Source organism: Plutella xylostella, chromosome 2 (assembly GCF_932276165.1).
Source record: "Plutella xylostella chromosome 2, ilPluXylo3.1, whole genome shotgun sequence".
Taxonomy (NCBI): domain Eukaryota; kingdom Metazoa; phylum Arthropoda; class Insecta; order Lepidoptera; family Plutellidae; genus Plutella; species Plutella xylostella.
Genome location: NC_063982.1, coordinates 5,431,876 through 5,444,114, shown reverse-complemented (window position 1 = coordinate 5,444,114; position 12,239 = coordinate 5,431,876). Strand labels below are relative to the sequence as shown.

Here is a 12,239-nt window from a genome sequence, read left to right as displayed (position 1 = left end):
CAAAATTCATATTACTAAGCCGAAAGAGTGACTCAGGGGGTAACACTTTCGTTCAACAACTTTAAAAATTTCTCAGGGTGTGCTTCCTTGACAGACACACTTGTAAAACCTATAACACCCTTTTTCCATCCGTGTGGACCACCTGGCGCAACTCTATCTTGCCGTTTGGTCACAACAAGGTCTTATCTGCTTAACATCTGAGATGGCAAGATAAAACCTATTTAGACCTGCCAATTCTGTAGCCAAATAGTGAATATTCAAATAACGTAATGGGTGATTTGTATGTGCAGTCTATTCTAATTTACGAGTGGTAATGATTAAAGATAAGGGGCAGCGTATAAATATTGATATAATTAAGAATTAAGAGTAGAAAGCTTGGGCAGGTGACTGACGATCGGCCATTTTGGACGGTTTCATGCGAGTGGTATCAGTGATGGAAATAATAATAATAATAATGTTTATTAGCACACCAGAAAGACATTAAACTTAATTGTATAAAATTTACATACGTCGGATTTATAGCTAAGAGCGACCTCTTCCACACAATATTTGGATAGACGGAGGGAAGACGTTGGATAGGGCATACAGGGAAAATATTTAATTATGAGTATTAATAACTTCCACTCCAACTTGATATATGATATTGCTTTAGGTAAACCTGCAAACGATAAGTACCTTCGCAATATAATAATGATGAGCTATTATACCTATTTTTTATTAAAAAAAACTAGCGATATTTGCCGTCAACACTAACGTTTACGGTTATAAACGCGGCCAATTAGCATCGATTTTATAAATCAATCGAAACGGCGGGCCGGAAGCTCTCATTACGTCAAATTGCTACCACTGGGAAGTTATCATCAACCCTATAATCGAGCTCACCCCGTCATTCGACCATTAGAGCGCCTTGTCATTACTGTGACCCACATTCGGACGAGTTATAAAGTTCTAAATAGAAGTAGCGGGAAATAGGTTTTAGTATTTATATTGGGAGCGATTTAAATTTTAAAGAGCTGAGAAATCCACGTAATAAAGCAGAATTTCAGTCAGAAATAATGTCAAATCAGAAGAAAGAACAGTGACCGATTTTCCGTCTGACGGGCACCCTTCTGTACATTTGAGAGAAGTGTTGCAACTATGAATGAATGATAGAAAAGGATCGGATCGTATCATTGCCGCAAATATCTAAGAGTAAATTGCCGAACGAAATTTCAGTTTGTGGATTTGAACGCGTACAATTGACTACACAAACGAATGACTGCCACATACAACCTAACTGTAAACACACAACGTTCTTTAAACGAATCTTTTAAAGTCATCATAATACATAACGTTTTTGCACATATGTATTAGTATTTAAGTTTATTTTATGTGTGTGTGTACAAATAAAGAATATTCTATCTATATATCTACATAACGTCCGACGCCCGAGAGGTTAACAAAAACTTGGCCTCTCCAGCATGAACGGTCCCTGCGCGCGCGCAACACTACACCCATTCAAGTGTCAGTGCAAGTTTAATTGTTGCATGTAAATTGTGCGCGAAACCCGTTCGGTAAACTGGACCGCTCTGGTAAAGATCGGAAATTAAATTACGGGTCGAAACTGTGGCGCTTCTGGAAGGTTGCTTTAGCTTACCACGAAGGGTTCCGTAGCTTCTTAATCTTATTTATAGCCTTTATAGGGTGCTTACATAGAGAATCAGATTCCCTGTATCTACCTGTACCGGTAACCTGATTATGCGAAAGCGCTCGTGACATTTAAAAATCCGGGAAATGCTCCGTGAGTGAGCGCTTTTACATAATCAGGTTACCGGTACAGGTAGATACAGGGAACCCGATTCTCTATGTAAGCACCCTTATCCTTATTTAGGGTCGGCGTGGTGCATCATGGTACACCATTTTACCCTATCCTCTGTCATATCCTCAATCACTCCACACTATCATATTTTCTTTCACGCGATCCAGCCAACTTTCTCGGTCTTATCTTTCGTTCAGGTCTCTTATTTATCATTTTATTTTTTATATTCTTTCCTTCTCATTACATATCCGTACCATTAACAATAAAAAGATTATATATCTTTGCCTGAAAACACAATATTTGTTTCCTCATAGTGTCTCTAGTGGTTGCCTGTATGGTAGTTACTATATTGGATATATAATTGGACTTTGACAAACAGCCAGACGGACGGACAATAAAGTGATCCTACAAGGGTTCTATTTTTATCTATAAACGTACGGAACCCTAAAAACGAACGAACAAGAGCTGTTATACAATCGGTACCTTTAATGCAACGAGATAGAGTCGGGGTTAGCGCAATCCGAATCTTCGTTTTTCGCACCTAAAATGGCTTATTGTTGACAGATATTGTTATGGATTATTTATTTATAATATCGATCGGCCTTCAAGTGTCTTTTGAGGGAAGATTATGTTCTCTGTTGATGACAATTTTTAATGACTTTTATGATAATAGTTCTTGTAAGATAATGGTTCAATTTAGTTTTAACATATAACTCCGTAAGCCATTAGCCAATATAATTGTCTTGCAAACAATATTTTTAAATATTTTTTTTCAAAATTATTCTTATTATTCGTAGATGAAACATTGTATTTCGGACCTGTCGAAATACCGTTTTAAACAGCCGGTGAACATGTTTTAAACTGGTCATTATTAGTCAATATGTACTGCTCTACTTAGGTTTTTGTTTACTGCAGGTTATGGGCGAATTTCTTATTGTTATATCGGATAAGACCTTTTTGAAATTACTCCTTTAGGTACCGGCCCACAGCACAGGGCACGAATTTAGTTATTTACGAAAAGGTTTTTAATACAAACTAGTTGGAGTGTAAATACGAAAGAAACGTCTCTTGCAAATAACACCTCACTTCTACCATCTATTCTCTATTCTATTCTATTCTCTGTGGGGGTGTCAGTACCTGCACCTGGCTCTCTCGAGTGGAACCTTTGTGCATATCCCCAAGGTCTAAACTGCCTTCCTAAGATTGGACCATTTCCCACCACGCTGGTCCACTGCGGGTTGGTGGGTTCACATATCTAGATGTGCTAAATCTAGATATGCAGGTTTCCTCACGATGTTTTCCTTCACCGTAAGAGCGATGGTATACATTGTACTTAAATTCAGAAAAGAACTCATTGGTACATGTCAGCGCCGGGATTCGAACCCGCATCTCTGGCGTGAGAAGCGGGCGCTTACCCGACTGAGCTACCACCGCTCCATCACTTCTACCATCACGTCCCACTGCTGGGGCACGCGTCTCCTTCCAATGAAGGAAGGGTTTGTGGTCTGAGCTCTTATTTTGAATTAGTTCGGTTAGAATATTTGTAACTTTATTTTCATCGGTACAAGGGTTGTCATTAGGTTGAACTTAAAACGGTTTGACAGTAAACAGAATGCAGACAGATTTTGCTTTGTTTTTATAATAATATGTGACATTCCATCGCGTTCGTATATTATTAGTCTGACGCGGACATCTGCCCAAATACTAGTTCTCTCTGGCGTCCTAAGTCCGGCCACAATGCGTTGGTGTTGCACCGCATTCATAGCCCTTACCTCAGATCATGAGAAACACGCAGCGCTGCGAATCGCCAATAAGCACTATTAAGCGTCCACCTTATAGGTATCGTACGTATCTGACCAAACGGATTGTCATAAATGTATGGGGAAACGGTGTCGTCAATGCCGATGAAGTGTGAAGAATTAAGTGTTAATTTCTATACAAATAATACTGAATGCGATGTGTCCGTTACCTATGATGCCGAAAGAAGGACGCTAAAGCAGCTTTTACGACCAAGCTCCAATTTCTCCATAGTCGGTTGAATCGTAACCAGGGAAAGGTTGATCAATTATACGTCATCTCCATATTAAATTCTTGACAGATGTGCCAAAAATCCCTGGTTATGGTCTAACCCACTATGGTGAAATTGGCACTAAGAATACGTGGCTACGACACAGAACAGGTAACCGCCACCTGTCACCGTCGTCGACAATTAACTGCGAAATAAGTTAATAACCGGACAAACACGACCCACTAGTAGATGCAGAAATAAAAAGAAATTGATTATTGTACACACTTTATAATTTAATGAATGCGAGATATTAATCTTAGTGGAGTATCGACCGTCTGGTATTTTTGCTCGATACCTTTGGTGAACAATAAACGAAAAAGATAGAGTGTCGCACACGAAAACAAAGCCAAATACCTGCTGTCTGCATGAATATATACTAAGACAGCTGACATTTGTTTACCGTCAACCGTGATAAGCATTTTGGGTGTTACCACAAAAACTTAAACAGTATTTAACAGATGTTTAGAGCTGTCAAACGCCTACAAAATCTGTCAAATTTCGTATTAAACACTAGTTAAACAGTGTTTAAAGTTTTTTGTGGTAGCACAGTTTAAGTTCAACAACAACCGTTTTACCAATGAATAGTCACAAATCTTCTAACCGAGCTATAGTAAGTTGGGGTAATACAGTCACCGGGGGAAGACTTTCAACGTGTAATAACTAGTTATAAGCAGCTCCATTCTCAAAATTGTCACGCTGGTAAAGTGGTCCACTGGTGGTGGTTCCCACAAAGTCTCAATTGGAGAGTGAGGTGTTATTTATTAAGACGTTTATTTTGCACCGACACTCTATCTTTTTCGTTTATTGTTTATCAAAGCTCGAAACGATTAAAACGGAAGCTGAAAAGTGACGTCCAATGACAGTTTAGCGCGATAAGTAGTTTTGAACTGGTTGAATTATTCTTAATTAACTTCTACAAAGGGTTAACGACTATAATACCCGTCAACTCTCTCAGCACAAGCTTACTTGTGTTGGGGTCCACCAACCTGCACTAGGCCCGCGTGGTGGACTAGGCCTAAACCCTTCCTTCATTGGAAGGAGACCCGTGCTACAGGAGTGGGGACATGATGGGTTATGATGATGCTGATGAACTTCTTAATTTTCATCAACATCAACAACAATCCAAGAACAAAATGCTTTTGATTTTCCTAACTATGCGGGTCTTAAAGTCTCTTAACCAACACACCATTGCACCACAAAAAGAGGATATGAAAGGGTTAAGAATAAAGAAACCTTTGCAATATCTGTAGCGCCTATAACTTATAAATCACGTAGGATACCTTTCTTTGTGTTTTGATTTATTTATTGTATTCCCGAGGTTTTTTTCTGTGTTTTTCCTTCCGGTTTTGCTGTTGAGCAGAATTGAGGAGATTTTTCCGATGTATTTACAGTTCAGCATTTTTTTGTATACCTAGCCTGTTATGTTTATTTTACCTAAGCACGAAATATATGGAACAGAGTATAGGCATACTTTAAATACTACAAGTTTTCGAAACCTTCATAAATAATTATAATTACATATAGTTTCTAAAACATACAAGAAAATAACATTAATAAAGCAAAGACATAATAGGGAAAAATCACAAAATGAAAACCTCATATTATCCACCATTTTCGTTCTCAAACTCTGTACTTAATCAAACTTATTAATTATAAGACCCAGACATATTTCTACGTACTTACTTATAAAAACCGTCAAAATTACAAGAATTATAAAAATAAAAGTGTGTCCACCTGTTAATAATTAATCGTTCAATTATTGGGTAGGCTGTTATCGTGAAGGCTCTTTACACGACACTTAAAAAAAAACACAACTCACCATTCCATTGTCCATGCCCCCATATGGAGACTGGTATCCCGCCTTTTCTGTGACTGAAAGGGAAAACCATAGAGATTAGATATTTTTTCACTTTTCCCCTTAAGACAAAACGAAGACTAAACATAGTTCTGGTTAAAACCCGACTTTAGACTACTGATGTGTATCAAATCTCTGTGCTAAACCCGGTTCTAAACCAGGACTATCTTTAGTCTACGATTTATTATATGAGGGGGTTTCCGTTTAAAAACCTAGTCGCGTTCCTCGGTGCTGAAGTGTTTGGTTCTCGCCGTAACGTTTTCGAGTTATGCCATTTTTTAACTATTAACCATTTCACTTTGTATTTATAATTTTATTTTAAAATAATTAAATAGTTTATTTGATAAGTTATAATTTTAAAAATATCGAAGTATGTAGAAGCAGTAACGTACATACATATATGCACTCACCACTGTAATCCCCGAAGGGGTAGTCAGAGGTGGCTCACAAGCGAGCCACCCACTTTTAGCAGTACATTTGTACTCACGTGACAGGTTGCGTTGCAGTAACGCCACTGCTTAAAAACAAAAATATGTTTCTTGTTTACAAGTAACCTAATGGAAGTTTTACAATTTACTTACATCTACTTTTTACTGTAAAATGTCTCACTACTCATGGTGAAGACCCCTTCGGGGTTTACAGTCGTAAGCATATCCAAAATCTGTGTACCTACAAAAGTGAATAAATGAATGATAAACTCAACCCGCCATATGTATAGTACCTACGTACCGACTTACCAATCCAAACCCAACCAACCAATTTATATGAAGCTAGCGGCTAAACTAATAAAAAATGAATTATCAACCACACTACTATCAAATTAAATCTCCTGGAAAACCATTCAGATCACATTTTTATTTTTTTAATCCACCGAGGGTAGATTCAGTATCAATTCTGTCAAAGCACAATGGGAATGGGTAAAAAATAATACTTGACGTAATAATGGCTACCCCAATTTTATATCGGTGATAAAGAGTAGATTATGAAAAAAAAACTAATAATTTTCTATTTTATATTGTTAAAAACGAGTTGGTTAAAAATAACACGTCATAAAAAAAATTTGGTATGAAAACGTACACAGCATCAACTACTTTATTGGGGAAACGACTATTTCTTAAATTTTTACTTAGCGCCAAGTGTTTTAACATAAAAATATATAAAAAACATCTTTTTTGTTTTTTTTTAAACACTGAACTACGTCAAATATTAACATGCTGACATAGACTGTGGTCAAAGCAATAACACCGTTTTTTTTAGTTCACGGATGCAACTCCGGCGTACCAATGACAAAAAACAAGCTCTTTGAAAGCTCATATTTTATCAAGCTAGAAGAGCAAGAGTAACCCCCCCAGGAATAAATAAGATCCCCTACAAACAGTATAACGAGTGTCTTCTTAACCATCGCCGATTTTCGTAATTCGTGTCTTTCTCTTAGCTTATTGTTTGAGCAGAGTCGTTTACGACGAAATAGCGGCCTATTTCTGCAGTTAATTATTATAAAGTAGGTAAATATTTTGGTAGAGAACAAAGAAAGTCACACCCAACCTTAGATTAACAATGTAAAAACAAGATGGAGTGTCAGGGCAATTATTATGAAATAGTTCGGTTAGAAGATTTGTAATGTGATTTTGTCGAAACGTTTCTTTTGAACTGACTCCATGTAGGTAGTTCGTATTAAAATATCATTGACCGGGCGTATAAAATACAGTTGATAATCCTCTCGGAACGGAGTATGATACTACTTATTTATAAAGATTGAAGACAAAGATTGTTTACCGTTTGTGCCAAGTAAGAATGAATGTAGTTTACTTCAAAATAGCGAAAAAAATCTATAGACTATACTAAACCCATCTCTCCCCGCTACTGAAGCAATAATAATAATAACTAGACGGGAAAATAATATTCCAGTCACAGTAACTAACTTGAAAACGCACGCTTAATCCAAATTATACACCGCGACGATTTAGTAGGGACTAGGGACGCGGCCACCCCAGTGTAGTCAGCGAACAGTACAGGGAATATCGTCGGTTGACAGGAAAAATTATCCTGTGGAAGAAGGCCGCAGAATTTTCAAATTATTGATCTGAACTCGTCACAATACGCATTTTAATCATATGTATAGTTTGTATTAATTAACAGTAAATAAACGTTATATCAGCATAAACCTATGGATTTTTAATCGCTTCAACATAAATGTTATCAGACGAATAAAATTGTTGCTGACATTGTTTAATACAGACGGGACAACATATTTTATTTTATTACCAATTGTGTCAATGAGATATATTTGGATGCTGTCTCTGTAAATTACAGTTTTGACCTTATTGTCTACAGCACATGCTGAGCTGGTACCTTTTGCTCTGGACGGCAACCTTTATTTTTTTGTATTGTAATATTGTCTGTATTTTGTTGTTGTTTTGCATAATTTTCTGTATTTTTATTGTTGTTGCCAGTGAGCTAAATTAACAATTCTTTCTAACTTTATTTCTTTTCAACTCTACCAATCTATCAGCCTCCCATACTGTCCGTCCACGCCGCGGGGCGACGGTCCCGGGGCTGCCGGCGACGTATCGACGGAGCGTGATAATTGTTCCACTAGTGTGTAAATGTTAAATTATATCACAGTCATTATTGCCGACTCGGCCGCCATTTTGTTGAGACGCGGGCGACGCTGCTTATGGATTGTTAATGTGTCGGCGGTTGTGCGGTAGATGTTCTTTTTGTTCTTTAGCTTATAGCAGTTCACTGCTGGACGTAGGCCTCTCCCAAATCACACTACTGGATGCTATCTATAGCATTCCGCATAAAATCTTTAGCAGCAGCCTGCTTTGCAAGTCGTCACCCCACCTAGCCAGAGGGCGTCCTTCACTACTTTTGCGTGTCTAAATCACGACTGTTTATCTTACCTAGAAATGAAGACATAGAATAACGAAAGATTTGGGAATTTTATTATGTGCCTATAGAATGCTGGGTACACAAAAGGTTCATTGACCTGTTCTGGAGCCGATCACCAACAAAATGCCACCCTGTGCACGAGTGAGTCAGTAACATCCGCTTTTCAAAGCCTAAAATTATCGACACTAGATCGTATTACCGACCCCTCAGGGCCTTTACTCTAGCTTGACAAAAAAACTCTGGCTGCCACGCTATCGGTACGCTTAATACAACGAAATAGAGTCGTGATTTGTCGGAAACTTCGTTTTTGTAGGGTGTCCATGGTTCCTCCCTCTTCGAATGTATTGTGTAAGTATAATCCAAATTATACACCAACTCTCGACAGTTTCCACCCCAGTTTCATATTGTTCCACTTGAGCTGACACAAAGCTGTGTATGTCAATCGGATCGGTAGCGAATGCTTGGAATAATAATTAAGCTGAAATTTTAAATAAAATTGTAAAAAATTAAAACCATAGTGTTAAAACTTGCGCGGTCAAATGGACGAAGATTTTTACAAATCCATAGGACTTCAACGCTTTAACTTCGTGAACAATAATATTTTATTATTTTTTTATATTGGGTTTTCAAATGTAAAGGAACGCCTTTTAAAGACTAACTATCAATAATATTAACAACACTACCCTTGGCTTGGCAGGCACGTGGTTCAAACCTAGCTTTTACAGTCACGGAAAGTAACAAGCAAATTAGCACGTGTGTTCCTAGTTCCTACGTTGAGGTGCATGATTGAAAATAGATCGATATTAAATTATTACCTGAAAGCCTTTTAAACGAATCACTTTGCTATGCCTAAGTGGGTAATCATTTTTATTCAGACACAACGGATAAGGACTCGGCCCACATTCGTGAAGCCGTGGGTTCGAATCCTACCATGCACCAATGCATTCTTTAGAAATAATGAAATTAAGTACAAAATTATACCACGAACCTACTCTTATGCTTGCACATCTAGATTCTAGATGTGTACCTAGGGTGCATTGTACTCATTCAAAAACGACTATACGGCTCACGACCTATCACGTCAGTTAAATTTTTTATGTACAAGAAAAGTGACCCCTTCTTCTTTTATGGCATGACTTGCAGCTAATATCGAAATGAAATTAGATATCTCAATAATAAACGCCATTAGCTTTTGTAACAAAAAAAAACACACACGGCTCACATCACAATTCATCTGACAAAGCTTTAACCCAGTAATTAATAAAATCACGAATCATCATCATCATCCCTCTCAGATAAAAGTGACCCTCCGAAATAAAATATAAAAGAAATAAATCAACGCCCTTATTTTACGGTGAATTAGCGATAGTAGAAAAGGCCTGAGCTCTCCGTAAGGTCCAAGTTTGCGCACGAAAAAGGTTGTTTAACTGGCATACTGGCTGGAGTGGGTGCCGCGGGTGGATTTAAAAAGAAAACAAATTTGGCGCGAAGGCACGTGGCCGGCGCGCGCCATTTTGAGTGCGGTTGCTGGTGTCAATTGTCGGTTTTGCGTTTATCGCTCTTCGTTATAGCCGCGGTTTTTAATGGGATTTTATTAGGTTGAGCTACTACGGCTCTATTATCTATGCTATGACTGATGTAGAGCATTTCCATGAAATGGGAAATAAGCACACATAATTTAGTTGCATAGTCTACTTAAGGCGGTTACATTTGCTTACTTAATGAGCACCACCAATACACAAAAGATCAAAACTTCTTCTCAAATCCGTTCCAAATTATTATTAAAATATATAAACTATTAAACCTATCATGACAGTTAACCTCCATTCCAAACAGTTTCAGCTCTCCATTTTACAAACAAACGTATCACAACCCTGTAAAACCAGCCCGCACATGGCATAGACAATCAAGAGGCACTCTACAATATGGCCTCCGGATTCCCACAATCAAAACATTTGTAGTGGTTCACCCTCAGAACAAGCGAGCTTGCTTTGATGGCGGCGAGGCACGCGACCGTTTAAACTGCCACGTGAGTTTTGTCTATTGAATACGTTACATGCGATTATTATGTCAGACAAATCAATTCGTTTTCGTAGGTCAAACGAAACTGTTGATTCGTTTAAGGTAGCTGTCATCGATTTGGCTTATTTATGGCAAAAAGCACCGCACCATGACTAACGATTGATTTAATATGACGACAAGTATGAACTTAGTTATAGTAAATAAGCTTCACCGATCCTGTCAGTTGGATGCAGACCACCTACGATCGGACAAGGTGGAAAACATTAGGGGAGGCCTATGGCTGAGATGATAATGACGATGATGATACTGTCAGCGACTGGACAGTATTTTCATCGTATAAAAGCACTGAGGGTTCCCACCGTTGAACCTTGTGAAATCCTAATACATTACTGGGCGGCTAACAGACATCTAGCAAAGGCTAAACTTTCGAGCGTCAATCCTAATCCTAACTAATATTATAAATGCGAAAGTAACTGTGTCTGTCTGTCTGTTACTCTTTCACGCCAAAACTACTGAACGGATTTGAACGAAATTTGGTATACATACGGTCTAGACCCTAAGAAAGAACATAGGCTACTTTTAATCCCGGAATTCCCACGGGAAAACTTTTTAAGACGAAGCGAAGCTCGCGGGAACAGCTAGTGTACTAAAAATTCATAATCGCTTCCGAAAAGCTGTGTGTCCCGAATAGGGTAACTTACTGAACAGTCGCTAGGGTTGTCCAAGTGCTGCAGCGGGGCGTGAAATGCGACGCGATTAATCAAGTGGACGCGTGACATCCCTAGCTGTCTATTGCCTTGGGGATGAGCCGTATTCATAGGACTTGCCATTTACATTTACAGAGTTTTAAACAAAATCCTAACGTAAAATAGGCCGTAGATACCAGTATAGTAGGGCCTGGCTTATATTACCCAATCTCATTGGCAAAACAAAGACCGAAGCATAAAAATACAGGTCAAAAATATGTAGATATATGGCGGTCTTGTATGTTTTTGTTGTATATGTTTTTGTTGTAGCGACGAAGTAGCTTCCCCGCAAAATGGTATTTTACTACAAAGTAAATACCTATATGGCACTTAGATTCGAATTTTTTGTGTTACTGGTAAAACATAATTAAAACTTTATTATTTTTTTGGCGTATAAATAAAGAGTATAATCTATCTATGTTCTTTCTTTTATTTATTTCTATAATTCATCGAGGTACCGCCTATAGCTACGGCCACAGCTCACCCTAAATAATCATCCGGCTACGCGCAATATTTGTTACATTAACAACAACAAGTTGCAGTCGCCAACAGACATTACGAGTTGATGTGCAATAACATAACCCCCTCGTCCACCCGTCGTCGGGTAAGGTACGATTAGAATAAAGTATATTTATTTGACACCAGAAAACTGCACATACAAATAAAACATTAACTGACGTAACTACAAAAAAACGTAACTAAACTTAAATATTGTTTGAGTGTTTAAACCGAGATTTGCCAGAATAATTTATAAGGGCGTTACCACAAAAACAGTATTACAGCGCTAAACATCTGTAATACTGTCTAGGTTTTTGTGCTAAGGCCCTTATGCCTACTTGTAGACAAATCAGACGT

The 12,239-nt window shown here is 38.0% G+C and overlaps 1 protein-coding gene across 2 annotated transcripts in view; it reads right to left on the bottom strand.

Moving 5' to 3' along the window:
- The window catches only part of LOC105392521 (protein daughterless), a 94,584-nt gene that overhangs the window by 71,332 nt on the left and 11,013 nt on the right, over nucleotides 1-12,239 (bottom strand). For both annotated transcript variants that reach the window (XM_048622179.1, XM_048622182.1), the window contains exon 2: nucleotides 5,686-5,738. In XM_048622179.1, the coding sequence (XP_048478136.1) occupies nucleotides 5,686-5,738 (53 nt within the window). The remainder of the gene's footprint in view (nucleotides 1-5,685; nucleotides 5,739-12,239) is intronic.